Source organism: Megalops cyprinoides, chromosome 13, assembly GCF_013368585.1.
Source record: "Megalops cyprinoides isolate fMegCyp1 chromosome 13, fMegCyp1.pri, whole genome shotgun sequence".
Taxonomy (NCBI): domain Eukaryota; kingdom Metazoa; phylum Chordata; class Actinopteri; order Elopiformes; family Megalopidae; genus Megalops; species Megalops cyprinoides.
In genome coordinates, this window is record NC_050595.1 from 11,293,948 (window position 1) to 11,313,767 (window position 19,820).

At 45.2% G+C, this 19,820-nt stretch overlaps 1 protein-coding gene across 1 annotated transcript in view; it reads right to left on the reverse strand.

Moving 5' to 3' along the window:
• The window catches only part of LOC118787772 (dual specificity protein phosphatase 8-like), a 54,469-nt gene extending 38,163 nt beyond the window's left edge, over positions 1-16,306 (reverse strand). Inside the window, exons 1-2 of the mRNA XM_036543442.1 lie at positions 16,014-16,306; positions 1,761-1,899 (exon numbers count right to left, since the gene is read on the reverse strand). Coding sequence (XP_036399335.1) covers positions 1,761-1,899; positions 16,014-16,250 — 376 coding nt within the window. The 5' untranslated portion in view covers positions 16,251-16,306. The remainder of the gene's footprint in view (positions 1-1,760; positions 1,900-16,013) is intronic.
• Between the last annotated feature and the right edge of the window lie 3,514 nt (positions 16,307-19,820).

Genomic DNA, 19,820 nt, shown 5'->3' on the forward strand with positions numbered 1-19,820 from the left:
CCTGGAATCCGATGACTTCACCTCAGCATGACTGTGGCTTCTCATTCCAGCAAGTACACAGCTGACAGTGTCCTGTCAGAGAAACACAGACACACACACACACACACACACACACACAGTCTCTCAACAGACAGACTCACTCAAACACACTGTCCCTTCCACACACAAAGCGACTCTCCTACTTGTAAACACACACACAGTGCGAGAATTCACACAAATACTGACTTTTCTCTTATATGCACATGCACATTGCATACAAAATCACTAACGCACACAGAAATGTAAGTGACAAAACTGTATACAAACTGTATGCACACACACACACACACACACACACAAGCACACACGCGCACACACTGAATGTGATGCAGGCCCCACAGGGAGTCTGTTGTGTGAGACTCCGGAGCCCTGTGGCACACTGTGTTTAAATGATTACATAAAGCCATTACTTCAGACAAGCTGTAATCCTCACTTGAGCACGACGTCATGCCCCGATCACAAGCCCCGGCCAAGGGCCGCTCTGTTCCCCTCGGCCCTCGCGAGCGTGGAGAACAAGGCATCCACAAATACAGAGCGCGAAAACAAAAGACGAGACTTATCTACGGGCGAGATCCGCTCCCTTTGAGATTCTGCAGCGAGGGGGGGGTTACGTCACCCTGTGGGAACCACTCCTGAGCATGTCCCTGGCTGCTCTGCTCTATTGAAAGGAGACACGCATCAGGCCACAGAAGCGCGCTGCGCTGGAAGCCCTGTAGGTAATGCTTTTATTCTGGCAGCTCACCCTTGCAGCATGTAGGCCATGCTCCTCTGGCAGAGAGAGTCGCCGGACTCTCAGTCCTCCTCGCCTGACATCTTAAACCAGCACTCCCGACTGCGACGTGACGCTAACGTCTACATTTCCAGGAGGTTTTACTCACGGCTGTTTGTTTTTTTTTTTTCCCCTTCAGTGTATTAGGTTTATTGTTCTCTTGAACTGAACCAAAACATATGCATCTTGCCACACTTTCTATTTATAGAGCAAGCGGCAAATTGTTTCTGTTGAAATAACCAAACTGTACTTCATCTGAAAACCAAAGCAGTTTCCAGTGAAATCAACAATCATAACCACAACCATTTGCATGTTTCTGATTTGATGAGACCCAATGGGCATGCTCAGTCAGGGTCGCCTTCAGACACTCCGGTACACATGCCTTGTCTCCATGTGCTCCCAGATAAGACTTTACAGAAGGTGAGTGAGAGTTAAGAAATGAAGCAATTGGCACCCCCTGCTGGTAGCAAATGCACATGGCACACACTGTAGTCTAAAGACCAGGTCCTCTTCCAGCCTGTCACGCCTTAGACAATAACAGTAAATATTCAGAATAAAACACAAAATAATAAAGTTGCATTCTATCACAGTCATACTATAATGTAATATAATACTATAATGGAATACAATAATCATATACTGTGTCTTCTATACCTCTGCTGCTCTGACGCAACATTCTCCATTCTGCACAGCTTGATGTGAATAAGTCGTGCTGACTGCAAATTTCTGCTTCACAAGGGAAAGAATCCAACAGCAGCCCCCTACCAGGAGCACGCTCCATATTACCCAGCATAAGCAATTCTGGTATGAAAACAATATAACAATCAAATCTATCATAAATGAAGTGTCACTGGCGAACTTTAGGCTGGGGAATGTCGGTCCTGGTGAGACCTGCGGGAGTAGACACGGCTGAAGGAGTGAGGGAGTAGGAGGGGTGGGGTGAGTTGCCTACCTGTGAGCAGAGACACCTGTTGGAAGCTGCCCTCCAGCTTGCCCAGCAGGATGCAGATGAAGCTGTCTTTGGAGAGGAGGCTGGCGTCTTTGGTGCTCTGGTCGTACACCACCACTTCCTGCTTCCTGCACAGGTTCACCTGGGCACACAAGGCCAAAGGTTAAATATAAGGGTTAACATTCAGAAAAACAAAATGAGACAGGAAAAACTAGAAGAGCATCAATACAACACTGTGTTGACAGGGAGCATTCTCTTGCCAAAAATACATCCACCTCTCATTTCATAAACGAACGAATCAGTAATTATTTCAGTGTTTTACAACGCTGACGTAAATTGGTTAAGTCTTCAAGCGTTTATCTCCATGAATGATTGGAATGCATTAGGATGACACAAACAGGTGAAAAAAAATCAAGTGGCTGGTTTGTTTTTGTTTGATTTAATTTACCGGTTAGTGCTATGTGAAAAATAGCCTTTGATGAGAGCTGTTAAGTGGAGTCACCATCTTCAGCAGCTGCCAGTAATGCCATCACCAGTGACACGCTCAAAGAACAGGGGGTGGGTACATACACTTTGGGGACAGAGACACACCCAAACTCTTGAACATCTCAAACTCCAAAAACTGTGCGTCTTTGGAGAGAGGGATACATCTGAACTCTGCTGTATATACAGGTACACATACACAGCACCGTACATAGACAGCACCACAGCACTGCCGTTCACAGATATTATTCATGCATTTCTTTTTTTAACAGTTTGACAAAAACGTTGACATCAGTTATGACTGTTTTCCCGGGGAAGAAGCCGCATTCATACCAAACTGAACTGTGTTGTGTCGCTACATCTGGCTCTGTGCACGCATGTCCAGTACATATACATTTGTGTGGGAGTGTGCACGAGCGAGCAAGCCTGTGTGTGTTTGTGCACGGCTTTGCCTGTCTGTGTGTGCAGCATCCATGCGTGGTTTAGTAGTGCGTGTTTTTCCGCGGCCGTCCCCCCCACCCCCACCCCCATCCGCCCCCCCCGTCCGTGTTGTCAGGCAGCATTTATATCACGTGACACTTGCCCAGGGCCTGCTGCAGCAGTGAGTCACCGCATCACAGAGCCACAGGAGAGAGGGCAGGGAAGGAAAGGAGGAGACAGGAGGAGGGAGGAGCAGAAGAGCAGAAGAGGGGGTGAAAGCCGGAGAGAGAGGGAGGAGTGGAGGAGATGGAGAGGAGAGAGGAACGTGAGAGGAGGATGAGAGAACAGGAGGGGGGATGCCTGGACTACTGCATTCTCTTCTCGCCAGCCTCCCTGCCTGCACCAGCAAACCCCTGCAGATAATACAGAGAGCTGCCGTTTGACTTGTTTTCAATCTTCCCAAGCGTGTCACACCCCTCATCTCACTTCACCTGCTAGCTGTTAAAGCTCACATCAAGGTTAAAACCTTAGTGGCAGTCAGTGGAACAGCCCTAGCATCCTTTTGTAGAAACTCAGGCTACAGCATTTTGTGGTTCTTGTTACAGGACTTAAGGTGTTATGTTTTTATTATTAAGGCTTTTTATGGATGTTATCATTTTGTACTCAGGATTTGTATTTCAGTTCTGGTAAGCACAGTTAACTTGTATTAGTGCCTTGGTGATATTACACATATTCTCGCAGGTCTGGAAATATTTTAGCCAGATTTAGCGCTATTTCTCATATCAATAAGGTGAACGCCCTAATAAACTTCCACAATGTAAGATCCTCTGCATAACAGTGTGTCCTAAATGTCTGTAATGCAATGTCGCTTAATGGGGAAATACAAGGGGAGAGAGTGAGAGAGAAAGAGGAGAGGAGAAGAAGGCACGATAGCCCTGTGGAACTCTGGGAAACTTCCAGTCCTATTCTCTCTCTTCAGGATATTCATTGTGATGTCATTCTGATGTTGTCATATTTCAAATTGAACCTGCACCAACAATGCAGAAACAATGCACTCCAACTGCAAACAAAAGTCTCTCCAGCAATGCCACAGTGCACCCCAAACACCAGCTTTGTAGCAGCTTGAGTCCATGATGAAGCACCACATTTTTCCACTAGTTCCATTCGAATTTCCTGCCGGGAAAACACTCCCCCACAAGAACGAACTTCAATTAACTTCTGTGACCCTGTCGTCTGGTTACAGTGTGGTTTCTGGAGTAGCATTTTGTCCCTCTCAGCAGCACAAATGGTCCCAGCTCTTTCAATGCTAATTGCTGCATTAGAGGACAGCCTTGCTTTCAAAACAGATGACATCATCCATGGGCTCTCAAGCTGCTCCTGTCTAATCTGACTCCATAGAGCATTGCAGGCAAGTGGGGGTAGAGTAACCAGCAGGTACACCTGAGACAAGGTGAGACACTAGAAAGCCACACACTGAGCTCACATGCATACAACTGTTTCGATACTTGCTTTATTCTCCATCACAAAACTCAGTAGTTAAAACAGTTTTCTGAGGAACCTGTGGTACATTATATGAATTTTACATGAATAACCCAACTGAAAATTAAAGCCAACAGGCAAATTAATTAGAACGATCCATGTGGCCTGATTGCGTGTGTGTGTGTGTGTGTGTGTGTGTGTGTGTGTGTGTGTGTGTGTGGAACCCTGCATAGACAGCTGTCTGATCATGGCATTTTGGCACAGCGCCTCAGGTGATGTCAGGGCTTGCATTGGCTCCAAGGTCAGAGACCGGTGTGAGATTACACTGTACCTCTGGCCAGGTACACCACATGTCTTTCACTCAGCTGCTAAAATGACTTGCCCTAGCTCAGCTTAAAGGCATAAAGGGCCAGCAAGTCTCCAGTACAACATCTTATTTGTTCAGCAACACCGTATCTATAAAACTCTTAGGACCTGTCCATTCTAAACCACTGAGTCCAGCAAAAGGCTTCAGTAGTATTTTTTTTTTGCAAATGTTAGCATAAATGGTTCACATTATAAGATATATGCTATTTCCATCACAAAATGCTCAATCTCAGATAACCAGAGTTAGCCACAGTTTCAGCTCTATACCAAGTATTTTCTGCATTCAAGAACTATGTCTCACAGTATGAAGCAGGATCTACATGTAGCCCAAGTACTCCTCAGACATGCAACAGTGAAATCCCCAGCTACATATAGTTGGTTATTTCACTGACAAAAATAGCTGCGTGTGAAATAGTTAAACAGCATACAATTTTGTGGTTTTACAGGGTGACCTATTCCTATAGTATATTGCATCATCAGTTAAATTAGAACTGTCTGAGCTAGCAACATGACTGTGACAGTTATAAATTTATGTTTCATCATCTGTCAATGCTTATGATCTTTCAACAACTTTCCTTATTGTGTCATAATGTTGTTTGTTGTTATGTGTGCTATGTTTATTGCAGACAGGTTGCTTGCCACTGTTTAGCTCATCAAAGTTGCTTATTGAGCATTATGGTATGGTGGAGAATTGTACAGGCCTACGCAACATTTAGCTGACATGCTGAGAGTTTTGAAACTAAATGCTCAACAGGATTAAAACAAAAAAACCTTTTGGAACATGTGGGAGCAAAGAGAGGCAGAGCCATTTACATGGCTACGTAATGTTTGCACGGACAGGACATTAGACACAATCTCCATTTGATCAAGGCGAGGAGAGAGAAGGAAGCGCAGGAGGCAGCATCCTGCTGCTCACAGTCTGCTTATTCTCTCACCCCCTTCCCTCCTCCCCACCGTGTAATCGGTTCCCTGCTATCTCCATGGAGCTCCCAGCTGCCCCTCCGCACAGAACAAGGTGTTCTGTCTTAACTAGATTAACGCTAAACCTGCTGGATGACATCACCCCCGCGGCCGCGGCCTCCCTCTGGCTCTGCGTCGGACAGCCGCCAGACTCGGGGCTGGAGACGTCTCACAGAGTGCGCATGCAGTCAAATAATAAAAAAAACAGTGCCTGCACAGTGACAGCACAGTCAACATGCGAAGTTACACAACACAGGGGCATCGGCACTATTACAGAGTATAGGGACATCCACACAGCAACTGAAAACAGCGTTATCTCTACAGTCACAGACAAGCAGTGCGCAGTCACAGAATGTAGACACGTCCACAGAACCCAGACGTATGTGTGGTTACAGTCCCTCTTACAGATCACAGTCAGAACATGAAGCATTTGCACAGGCGCAGAGTGAGGGGGAACGTACAAAGGAGACAGTCACGTCCCCCAGACATTCCGAGTTTATCCTCAGCCACACAAAAGCAAGCCCACAGCAGGGGCTGGGGGCTGACATCACTGCCCGCATCCACCTTCCAGCGCCCGGAGGCCACACGGCAGAGCAGGGTTCAGGGCTGCAAAAGGGTACGGGCCTGGGGAACATTTCACCCTGACCCAGGGCACCGCACCCACATAACACTCTCGGCTCAGCACAGTCAGGCAGGGTTTGTTTATTCTGGAAAACAGAACTCAAACTCCCACTGTTACACAACCAAACAGGAGCCTTTCCAGCTGAACCACTCTAAAATTAGCATCCCCACTGGCTCCTGGGATACTTCAAAACGCCCACCACTTCGTTCCCAAACAGGCGTAAAACGTCAACAACAACACTGCACAATGGCGAACGGTCCGGGAACGCTGCTTTTTAAACACAATGAACGTCACTCTTTTTTCTTTTTTTTTAATTGGCTGAGCATCCACTTACAACACATTCCCCACGGGTTTCTCATTTCCAGTAGAAGCCTATTAAACGAAAACACAAGACCCATATATAATTCATTCATAATAATGTCTAGGTGATAAATGCTAAACTGAATGTAGGGTGAAAAGGACGTTTATGTGAATGAGAGAGCTCTCCGCTCAGAACAAATCGCAGGGAGACGGACCGAGAGAAAGGAAAGAGAGAAAGAAAGCACAAAACGGCAAGAGTGAAAGGGGAAAGAGGGGAAGGCATAAAGAGGATGGATATAAGGAGAGAAAGAAGAGATGTTCCTGCAGGGAGAGGGGGAGGCATGCGTGCGAAAGGGGAGTGATGTAACTCATCACCCCATCACCCCCCATGTGCATCCGCAGTCCTGACCTTGTCACAGCTGGATGGATGAAAGGCAAACAAGTAAGACAAACTAAGAGCTGCAATTACAAAGACATGCTAAAAACAATGGAAAGCAATTCCCCTTTATTCTCCTGTGCCTTGCTAATGGTAAAAACCAAATCATTTCCTTGGATGCAGCCACAAACAGACATGTGGATACTAGAATCTAAGGGCTATTTAGGTACAACATCCATGTCCTGTATTTTTCCAGGATTTGCACGACCCATCTGTCAACATCCTCCTGGCTGGTTTTTGGCTAAAAGCACTACAGTTTTCCAGCTGTTCACTGCGAGCTGCATGGATTGAACATTTTGGTTATTAATTGGGTGTCCATTACAAAAACAGTCTGAACTGGATCACCTTTTAGGTGTCAGTATTTTTTAATCAAAATGCCTGGTGTTTCTGGTGGCTGTGGTTATGCCCCAAAGCCCTGTAGGTGAAGTGAGTGGTACATTTAACATTTAACATCTGATACACTATACATTTTTAGAGCTTACCCAATCAAAAACTATGCCCACCACAGAGATATAAGGATACACTTTGTATTAACTGCATCAATTGGTGTATCTGAATTTCATACTAACAATCGCTTTTCCTGCTAACACATTTGCATTTGTATTTACGCACTATACTGCAGTAGGTTTCCCTGATTAAAAAAAAAAGATATGTGCATTTAAATTACTCAACAAATAATAAGAACAACAAAGACAACAAACGCTACACTACATTCTAGCATGTTCTATGCTATGCTGTACCATGCTAGCTGGTTAGGCAGCTATTACAACGCCAGTGCTATCAATCAGAACAGTTGTCAACCCTTAGTACATTCATAATTCTACAGAAACATAACACTAACATAATGTTTTTGTTCCAAGTCAATGGTAAACATGCAAGATGTTGACAAACTAGATATAGCTTGATATATCTAGCTAGCTATCACTTTAGCAAGCATTATGACATGTAGTATGGAGTTGTTTCTGTAATGTTATTGTTCAGCTCCTGTCTGATTAAATATCTGACAAAAACCATTTCTTCTTCCTTTTGTTAGACTTCACTGACCACTGACCTGCTCATTCCAATTTACTACAACTCAAACTATCACGTTTGCAGAGTATGACAAGAAGACAGAATCTGTGTAAAGTTAGCATTGAAAATGAATGGCGTTAAAAGAATAAGCACAGCTTCTCCACAGCTGTTTCCTATCACTGTAACTCCACCATGTTTAAGACACACAGCCCTCTCAGGAATTAGCACCTCATACAGAGGCACAAAGAGAACACTCTGGCTGTTAAAAGAAATAACATGTGTTTCTGCTGTAGTTTCACAAGGAGATTGCAAAAAGCAACCTTGCCCTAAAAATGCCATCAACAGGAAAGATTTTTTGAAACTTGGACTCCTGATTTTTTAAATTACATTTAAAAAATCATGGCCACCACCTCTGTTGCACTTGCTAGATAGCTAACTAAACAAGTAACCAAAAGGTTTATAACATTACTAATACAGTAATATAATAACAAATTATTGGCAGTAAAATGAAGCTAAGTAATGATAAATCATTGGAGCCGCAATAAGGAATTTAGGAAATATTGGGGATCATTGCTTTGGAATATTATTGCTCACTAAGTTAATGTGAGGTAATTGTAAATTGGTTATTGTAACTTGGCCTCATTTTGATATAAATAATTTCAAGACCTATTTTTGCAAGAAGGTTTACTGACTTGCATAACTGCCTTGTAATTTGGTGTGTTTGTATGCTGAGAACAGTTTGTATGACTCATTTTCACCTGCATTCCTTGGGCATGTTACAATAACAGCAATGTGAAAGCAAAAATGGTACAAAGGTACAAAATGGCACAATAAAAACATGCCCATAGTACACGGGCTCATGGTACAGTAATACAAATGCAATTGTTCTCCTTTCATAATTCATGTGTTCAGAATAAAGTGACCTTTACCCACCCTATCCGCACAGGACACGACTCGCGTATCTTGGCTATGATGTCATGGTCTGGCCTGGCCATGGATGTGAAGGCAGGAGAACTGACCCTAGGGCCCAGCACTAGGAGCCAGGGTAGGGGAGGTCACTCAGGAGAGGCTCTGTCATAAGATCGCCTGCCCTCTGTCTCTCCAGTGTTCGTCACACACACCCTATCAACTCTTCTTCTCCTCTGGTGCACTTTTAGTTTGTGTGTATGAGGCATCGATCACATCAGCATCTCAATGTACTGTTATTTATTTAGACCCTTATTTACAATGGTCCAAATGCCATTGAACTAATGAATTTGATTTAATAAATTAGATTATGACTAGAACTTTCTCACCGTCATCATGTGAATTAAGAGTAATCAGCAGCCACTTAGGCTCATGACAATGTATCAGTAATTTCTTGAGAATGGCAGAAATCTGTATTTTGGGTTTTACTGTTCCTGTTATCAAAGATTTGATGATTTCCTTTACAAAGGAAAATCTGTGTTAAATTATGAATACACCAATTCCTTCAGCAGTAGCTCAGCTCCAGAAAAACACACTGCTAATGTTCATGGTTATCTGGTGAAAAGTCGCCTGTTTGTGTCAATTAACATGGTGACGCAAGTAAATTCAAACCTCAAACTGAACTCACTGAGATGATGAAATCTGCGACAATGGGATGATTGTAAACAAACTGAGAGCATTGTGAAGTGAAGAGGTGACTTGATGGACACCTGGTGGACGGAGGATGGAAATGCAGCTGGAAAAATGCAAGGACCTAGACATGAGGCAATGAGAAACACTAGCTCACCAGTGCACACAGAGATGGGATGAGGTCATGTGATATAATGTCATCAGTGACATCACACTCATGTGACAAGCCTGGACGACTGTTCTGTCAGACACATAATAGGTGTGGGTCATGCCCCTCCCAGAGAGATCTTGTCACTGACACTGTAACAGAAATGAGAGGAACACTGAGAGGTGTCATCCAAGCCTGTCACCTGAAACCGGCTTTCGTTGTCTACAGAGATGGTTTCCGTTTAGCCTCGGCAAAGTGGTTACTGACAAGGAGCACCACTTCCACACAAAACACCCCAGTGGCAGTGTAGCATGGTGGTAAGGAGCAGGACTCATAACCAAAAGCCTGCTGCTTCAATTCCCCACTGGGGCACTGCTGTTGTACCCTTGGGCAAGGTACTTAACCCTGAACTGCCTCTGTAAATTTCCAGCTGTATAAATGGATAACATGAAAAAAAAAAAACCTATGTAAGTCGCTCTGGATAAGAGCATCTGCTTAATGCCAATAATGTAATGTAACGTACAGCCCTGTGGCACGAGCAGATGCTATTTTCCAGAACAGCTTAAATAGCTCACATTTTTTACATTTATAAAGCTGGATATGTACTTCTTTCCAAAGGAACTCTTTTAAAGCCCTCTCAGCATAGGCGAACTTCATACCAGTACCAATCAGGATCAGTCACCCAAAATCCTTCACGACAGCTCAGTATGGCTTCAGAAACAAGGACCCGCTATACAGTGTGTCTCCAGTACTGGTCATGTGATCAATCAGCCAAGCAGGCAGGACGTCTTGGTTCATAGCGTGTGGTAAAAAGGAGGCTGCAGCAATGCCCCTGCGCATCTCAGTCTGTCGCCGCACTGTGACAGACCCTAGTGATGAGAGACTGGGACGGGTTGAGCCAAACTCACCTCCCCCAGCCTGTCACAACGATCAGCCCAGACCAAAAAGTCCATCTTGACCTGGATTTCCCCTTGCAAAGCTTTGCAGGCAAGGGGAGCTTTTACTGATTCCTTCTGGCAGCTGACCTTCTGCTGTTCTATCTCTTCTCACCCGCCCCCCCAAAAAAAGGCCTCACGAGCAGCTCTTCATTCCAAAGGTGCTTTCTCAGTGCCCAGCCTGCTCGGACACGTACGTGTGGACAGTTCGCACTGGCGTCTCTAGATAACAAGAAGTCCCCATGTGGCAGGTGGCAGCCTTTGACCTACTCAAGGACTCACAGCCCTACAGATGAAAGTCCAAGGCCCTCGGTACACTAGAAAAAATCCACAGAAAGTCCCTTTCAGGACCTGATTCACTCCTGCATCCGATGAAAAACATTCCTCCGGTGCTTGGTGGCTGCCATCAGAATGATAGATCGGATCACAATGCCTATTTGCAACCGCAGAACTACAGCACATCCGTAATGTATCTACCCTTTTGTGCAGACTTAATCTAAGAGTAATTTCCTTCTTGGCTCTGAACTGTACAGTTAATCAACATGACGCAAGCGGTGTCAGTGGATGAGGTAACCTTCGAGACAGCCTCTTATAGCCTGTTAGACTTCAAAGTTACCGCAACCCTTGTGAGCTCATCATTAGCGAAGAGACTGTATCAAGTTACGTATGAGGGCAATCATTTTGTTTCTCACTGAATGGCGGTCAGCACAGCCCGTGAGTCTCTTCAAAGCGAATGTGAATTGCAAACATGTGAACAGGACAAGCCTCTGTTTCAAATCCATTGTCTTTAATGTTCACCTGTCTTACATCTGTGAGTTCAGCCTGAACTCCCCCCCCCCCCAAAAAAAAAAGTGAAATACAATAACTAAAATAATGTTCAAGTACCCTGCTGTTAACAGCCCATACCGCCACATTCAACTGAAGAATCCATCTTTGATACCAAGTGATGACTTCGACATCTCATGAAAAGTAATCTGCAGAAGAAACATTACATTACGTTACATTACGTCAGTTAGCAGACACTCTTACCCAGAGCGACTTCCAAATAAGTGCATCACAATGCTAGACAGAAGCACACTCTCAAGCCTGGGTATACAGCATTCAGACTTGATCAGGTTCCAAATTTAAAGTCATCTCATGGAGACTAGTAGATAGGTTGTTACACAAAGGTTGATTTTTCTAATTTTGTTAGTTCATCCTTGGATTCTTTGAACAGCCTACACTCTGCTACCTGCATTTACCTAAAGGGAGATCAAGATGAAACAGTAACAAATGAATGAGGATTGGACCATTGTTAAATCATCAGTTCACTTCAAATTTCATAAGGCTTTCGCAACGATGTTGAGACAACCATAACACACTCCGGATTGAAATGCGTGAGGTTCTCTAGCAGCCTGCCTTTTGTCCATCTGATGAATTACTTCCAGTTATTCATTTAATTCATTAAATGGCTTAGAAGCTATCTATAATATGAAACATGAACAGGGACAAGGAAAGTGACATCAGTCACTTCCTGAGCTACTGTGACAGCTAATGTGCATTCACATAATACGCACACTGTAAACCGCACTTTCAAAACTCCTGACAGGGGAAAATAAAATAAACCGTTTGTGATAGGTCACTTAGATAACAGAGTATGGTTCTACTCAACTGTCGCTGAAGATGCACCATGTCTGTTCAGCTCAAGGGCCATGAATTAGCAGTGTAATGCACTTTCACTCCCCTCATTACTCCCACCCAAAGGTTGTACTTTCTTCTGCTTCAAGGTGCACCAACTCTTCACTGCACCTCATTCAAAAACCACAGAGCTGCCCTGGCCCACTAGCCCCTACTGTCCTCCCTCACTGCTGATAAGTCTGGCTCCATCTGTTGTGCTAGCACATCTGAACATTCAGCGGCAGGGATTAATACAGCCTGAAAAAAACCAGGCCAAACCCCAGGCGGCAAGGGAGGCAAGGTTAGCATGGGGAGGAATAAAGTATCTGGTTCCCCATTACGAGACCATGCTCACGCAGCTCTGGAGCGTTAACACTCGAGCGTTTAATGTTGAGCGGCACCAGCATCCGAGGCGGAATCCTGACTGAGGTCACGTACGCTGTCTTGCCCACGGCTGCCACCATCAGAAGTGGACCAAGTGCGGTGCTGCAGGGCACCACTGCCATTATTTCTCAATTAGAACAGAAGGCTCACCCAAGCATGTTTATGTCCATTTCCTGCATACAGGACTGACCGGCCAACATAATGGGGCCCTTCACTTCCATTACTGGGTGAAGTGTAGGCGCTGCTTCTGCTCAATGTGGTGATGGGCGTCCCAGGTGGGAAAGGGGGGGCAGAGCAGGGTAAGACACCATCCGCCGCCTGTAACCCACAGGCCATAGCCGCTTAGCACATGTGCAGCCTATGCACCACCGGCACCCACACAAAGGAGATGATGTCATGTTTAACCAATCACAAAGAACACCCCCCCTCCCCCCCAACACCACCATCACCACCATCACCACCACCCCCCACCACCTCCGGATAGCTCCAGATTTATCCAGCCTTTCATTAATCACTGGCATTATCCTCTTTAAAGGGGAGATGAAAAACGCAGCTGCAGGGAGGAGCAGGAGAGGAGAGGAGAGGGGAGTGGACACCAGGGGGAGACCCGGAGAGAGAGGAGTCACAGCCAGCAAGCTGCTGCCTCCAACCCCCAGGGCTAACACTCTTCTCCCCTTCGTTCCCCGGTTCTACAGCACACAGAGGCAGACATACACCAGGCCTGGCTGCGCTCCTAAGATAAACCTTCCTCAAAAATACAGGAGGCTTTATCTGCTCATCTACTGTATTTAGAGAGGAGTTTGTCCAGATCCGCTTAAGCTAATGAGAGGTGACTGTAATACAGTATGCAAGGAAGCAGAGTCCATGAGTCGACAGGGAGCTGACACAAAGCCTGTCTGAATTAGCAGCAATGCTACAATCCCTCGTCTGCTTGCAGCCGGCACAGTCATATTTAGACTGGATCTAAAAATGAGGTGCAGAAAGGACTCTGAAGCCACCCATTTTTAGCTCCTCTGATGCAGCGAGATGCTTTTATCTCCTTCGCTTATTTGCAGTCCCTGTGGGAAAAGAGAACGCAACCGAGGCTGGAAAGGGCAAGTCCTGGAAAATTATGGGATGCACATGCATGGCAGGTCAGGCGTTCGTGAGTGAAATCTAACACCAGGAACTTGCAGAACGCATTTTGTGAACGCCTGTCACATGCTACGTTCACACCAAAAAGGCCAAAAGGTTTCAGTCACTCCAGCATCAGGAACACATGTCGAACGCCATGTGCAAAGGCCCAGACGTGACGTACTTACAACGTTTGGGCTGCCTTGTCACATTTATATGTCCGTTTAAGAGTAAATTCAGGCTGCATTCTTGTCCCAAGAGTCCCAAGAGTCCCAGCAGTCTCTGTCTGAGCAGATGGAGTGTGGACATCTTTGGGAGGTTTCTGAAGGACTTGCTCTGACATCTGGAGCAATGAGTCAATGTTTGGTTCTACTATAGCTACTGATCTTACGTGTGAGTCTCTAACTGCCTCTTGTAATGTTAATTCTCCTTGTTTTGAGTAGGAATATATGCACAGTATATGTGTAGACCCTGCAGATGAAGGATCAGTTCCACCTGACGTCTAAACAATTTCCCCCACTCAGACAGGAATCCTGTTTGAGGACTTCCTACTGTGCAAAATTCTGAGCAGATGCACTTACCTCTATGATGCATGGATCAGCTAATACAGTGGGGATAGTGACTGGGCTTCAGTTCAGAATGCTCTGCAGCATGACACCCTCGACAGAACAAGGGTATGCACGCTGGCTGTCATCAGTGCATGAAGAGCCAGTTCAGACTCCTAAGAATGACTGCGTGACCACAAAGCAGTCTGTGCCATAGCTGGGATATACCCTTGTGCTCAGCTCTCAGCCCATCCAGAGCGGAAACTGTAGAGTGGCACAAGCCTCTGCTTACATTTCCATTGCACGTTTCCTTCAGTTTCCCAAGGCACCCTCGGATATGGGAGTGCACATGGAAAGAGATATCACATTCAAATGCACAGGTCACGGGGAACTGAGGGATGTGGTTTCAGGGTCACTGATAAGCAATAAAACCCACACTTGCCTTCCTAATATAGCACTGGGTGGATCAAGTGTGGTGACGGTCTGGGAAGTGTGAAACCGCAGGAGCGTTTTTAACACAGACCTCACTCACTGCTGTTCAGAAACAGGCCAAAGTAATGCAGCGGAACTTCACTGAGTCAGGCAACCAGAGGGTTGAGGTAAGAGACGGACATTTCAAGTGGTCAAGGCTGAAAAAGTGTTGGCTGTACTTAGTTCTTACCTCATTGCAGCACTCATTATATATGATGACCTCACAAACGCACACATCACATATGATGTCATTACAAACGCACTGTGAACAGACCCCTTTTGGAAACGCTGGCTGTGTCACAAGTCATACGCTAGCATGGTATGTTGTATACATAGCAACTATGCAGGTTTGTCAAGTGCATTCACACATTTTAGTACTAATATTGAATAAGAAATAGTGCAGTATAAGCACCTAGATGTCATATTAAAATTTGTTGCACTAAAAGGCTGCACATCAGCAGTTTCACAACAGTTTCCCAGTTCCTATCCCAGAAATCATTGCCAAATTGGTAGGGCAGGGTTTATCGGCAGAGTACAGAATGGGGCGAATTGAACAGTGGTGCACAAACATACAAATATAGGCACCTAGATAGCAAACAACCAATTGCATTTAAACATCACATGCATTTTCAATCTGTCTTAAGTACTATCCTTACATAGATCAGGTGATGTACTGTCACTTGGCAGCTGCGGTATTTATTGTGAGGGCAGAATACTGATATGCGTAACCGGTAACCTAGCCTGGCTAACACAGCAACAGCCAAAGGTCATTAATGGAGACATAATATGCAAAAGCGTATTTACATTTACATTTATTTATTTAGCAGACGCTTTTATCCAAAGCGACTTACAAAAGTGCATACAGTAAGTATAGCGACAGTACGGGGACAGGATGTGTACAGTATTTACAGCTGATGCATACCGTGTACTTGTGTACTCATCATACCATATGTACTAAAAGATTCAGTAGCAAGTATAGCCAGCACAGCACTCTGGGCAGCACTCTATTATGCAGAATGCTAGTGTGCAGCCTTGGACACAGCCAATGATAACGAAAGCTGCATATAATGCAGAATAGCGCTGGAAAGCAGTGTGCCTGTAACTTATGGCTGTGTGATATAGCGGTCGCAATATATTGCATAGCTATTTTTAGCGCAATAACAGCTATCCCTGGTGTGTGGTGTTAGGTTTCTTCCCGTTTTTTTTCCCCTTTAGTCATACCTGACGCGGGAACACACAATGTCTTCACAATGTCAGGCCTACTGTAACTGCCCATCTCGGGCCGGAGATGTGATGATAGAGGAGATGAGGGGGCACAGAGGAGGCCCTACCTTGACCTTGCTGCTGGGCTGCAGCAGCTCGGTGATGGACACCTTGTCCTGCTGCAGCCTCCTCTTCACCAGCTTGGAGCAGCAGATGTTGACGGAGTTGAGCACGTGCGACGCGTTGTACTCGGAGAACGTGCGGCTGTCGATGACCAGGGTACGGCCTCCCCCGCGCTGCAGCAGTGCGGCTAAGCGCTGGGTGTCCATGACCTTGCGCTGGCCTTTCTCCTTCTCCCCAGCCATGGCTGCGGGCTCGAGGTGGGATGCTCGTCACGGGTGGCTGGTCTGCAGCAGGGAGGGTTCACACAGAGGGGTGGCGGTCCGCGGAGGGGGGGGGGGGGGGGGGGTGGGGGGTTAGGCCAATCACAGACGCAGCAGCAGTAAAGACATGGAGTTCAGGACATCCATGGCTTCCCTGGGGTGGACAGAGAAAGAGACACAGAGCATAAGAGCAGGAGGTCCCCAGAAATGTCAGGAAAGGAGCAGGTGTGACACTTCCATTTTACCAACCCCACCCCATGTCCCTGAGGTCCAGAGACAGGTGACAATCCGTTTATTTCTGAATCCCGTCCTTGAAAAACATCCACTGCCACAAATAGCCCATGAATAAAAGAGCAAATAAAAAGTTATTTATGGCAATCCTAGGACAGCTGGTTATTTATTCAGCTCTCCTTTCCGATATCAAACACACCTTTCAGGAAGGAGTGCACAGTTATTCATTTCCAAAGAAAATTATTAAAGGAAAACAATAAACACGTCTGCCATTGTGTGCTATACATAATGTGATTGTGTTTGTTGTTGCAGACTTTTGAAACCCTTTTTGTCTGGTGGCCATGAAATGGGACACTGTAGAAGGAGGATAAATTAAGCTTGTGGGTTTTTTTAAGCAGGACTCGGAAAGTGTGCGATGATGAATTGCCCCCCCTGTCAAATAACAAACGTGATGCACTGCCTCGTCTTGTTTCTCAGATATTAATCGCCCCCCCCCCCCCCACACCCCCACTCTGACAGATCAGGTTTATGATGCCATTAATTATCGACTGTTACCCAGTGCTGAATCAAAAGACTTCACAGGCATGAACTGCAAAATTACACATGACTCCAATAGTTGCAGTCATCCAATAGTTACATGGCCATAGCAAAAAATGCTTGTTTGTCTTAAACAACAAAAAAAAAAGAATTTTTTAAACATGATGGTGAGAGCTAAAGACCATTACAGTGAAAATCTGAGTAACACGAGACAGGGGTATTCCAACCCTTTTGTTAGAGTACCCGTCTCAAAACCCTGCTGCAACGCTGTAGTGCGTTGTCTTTGCAGACAAACTGAGAGAGCCCTTAGCGTGGCCATTCCTGAAGTACGCCGTGGCGCCTCGAGCATTCCTGGTCGCGCTGCCGTGTGAAAGAGAATGTTCCAGAAGGATTAGTGTTTACTCGTTGAGTAATGACACATTGACAGGGATTGTGAGCACAGCGGCGTGTGTGTGTGTGACGGGGCGAGCTCGCACTTTAGCTCGTTAGCATGAGACAAGGCCCAAACAAACGCCAGCTTCCCTGTGTTAAACGAGGAGCGCTGCGTGTCCATGGGCCTCTCTGCGCAAACAGCGCCACGCGGACAGCGTTAGCACTCGAAAAGAAAACCGCTGCAATGGAAGCATTTTAAAAGAGGCAAACACATGAGGGAGGCTGGTGAGGGAGATAATGGACACCAGTGAAAGGCTCATGGGGAGCATGCATCTCTTTGGCCTCTTGTCCCTTTTCTAGAATGCCTCCCAAGGAATTCAGAGCATGAGGTTAATTATTCATTATTCATTATTCATTATTGATTATTGTTATTATTATTATTATTATTATTATTATTTTCCATCTACATGTACATAACATCCTAGAATGAATCCACTGCATTAACAGGTTAATACACACTAACACTGACACATAATACTATATCAGCTACCCTTTCCATTGTAATTCAGACCCTCATTCTAATTGGAAGCACTCTCATAATGCAAAAGTGCCTCTATTTTTGTGCTTTTTTTGCAGTAGAAAAAGAGGCCATCTGCTGGCTTCTGTAAATGGTCACGAATCAAGGTTAGACACAAAATATCATGCAGACATTAGTAACACACGTCAACAAAAACTGGCTGGCTCTTGATGGATGAATAGTGCCCCCAAAACCTCCTGACATTGCAGGCTGTAGACAATAAGTCTCAATAACAGAACTCCCACTGCAGGTAGCTGGGCTGAGCACAGTCAGACTTAATTACAGCATTCCCATTGGAAGCAGTTGGGTTGTATACTGTCAGTCTCCCTGACAGCACCCCTGTAGCAGCGGAACAGGCTGTACTCTTGTCAGTCGCGATGACAGCACTCCTACTGCAGGGGAACAGGCTGTACTCAGTCAGTTTTAGTGATAGCACTCCACCAAGTGGGGAGGCCTCCATTCATCAAGCTCCATGGTAGCCATAGTAACAAACCCCGGTGCAGACAGATGACAATTCCGGAGAAGGAAGAAGATCTCGCAGCCATCGCCCACTTCTCTCTCTCTCTCTCTCTCTCTCTCTCTCTCTCTGTCATACACACACACACACACACACACGCACACACACACACACACACACAAACACACACACACACACACTCACACCTTTCTCAAAACAAAACAAGTGCCTGGATCTACATTTTCCTGCACCTCTTCTACCCAGCAGCTGACCACCAGCCAGCAATACCAATAAAAGATGCTGGTCTTATCTTGGAAATTAGATACATACACACCACACACCTCATCTGCACCATTTTCCCCATGCTGGGAAACTCCAAGGTGAGAAAAACAGAGAGAATAGGCAAAGAAAGTAGACGGGGGGCTCAACTCTAGATAACACCTTCAATGCATTTTTACAATGTGGAAATGGATGCCCCACATATAAAGAGAACCGTCATACACACCTGCAGTCAGTGGTACAGCACATTCTCCTCCGCCTGGTCATTTCGGTGACACTGACCTGATTCATCCTGTCTGCTACCTCCGGGGGTTGCTCTTTCTAAATGGCTTTAAAAATATAAGCTTTTTATCCACTGTGGCACAGTGCAGTCCTGCAAATGCAGTACTAAGCAGCACTGTAGGAAATTTAGAGGTTGCAGAGCTGGCGAAATACTAAGCAAACTGGATTGACAGAATCCTTAGGACTGGCCCATGATTCAATGCAGTTCCTTCGAATCAAATTATATCTGCGAGCAAACCTTCATATACAGTACTGAGGTCAAGACAAAATAAACTTCTTAAAACTGGATTTAGATATATTTTCAAATTATATGAGATTTTCAAATTATTTGCCCTAATTTCTGTATTCCCTGGCATTTTTTTGCAGTTGTTTTTTAAGACACAACTTTACAAGAGGCAATATGAGGAAGTTTATCTTCTGTTATAAAACAAGGCGTGTAATGGCTTTTTTCTTCTAAAAGACTGGAGAAAATGCTGTATCAACAGAAACCTTACTGCTACTGTACATTGTGAGAATAAATTCATATTGACCCCACTCATTTTTGGTTTTAAAAAAGCTGCAAGGAAAGTATCATGTAGTATCTCTCTCTCCCATGATGCAACACTGTCTGCGAACAATGTTTTAACCTTCTTTGAAGTATAACTTAACAGTCAACGTAAAATGAAATATTTTGACAGTTAGAAGTGCTGGAATCCACACTGAACAGTTCTCATTAGAGTTACAAAGAGCGCAAACTAATTTGAAATTCTTTCCTGGTTTCATAACCTACTTTAGGCTACTTACTTCAAGGCCTCGCATAAAGTCCAGAATCTACTGC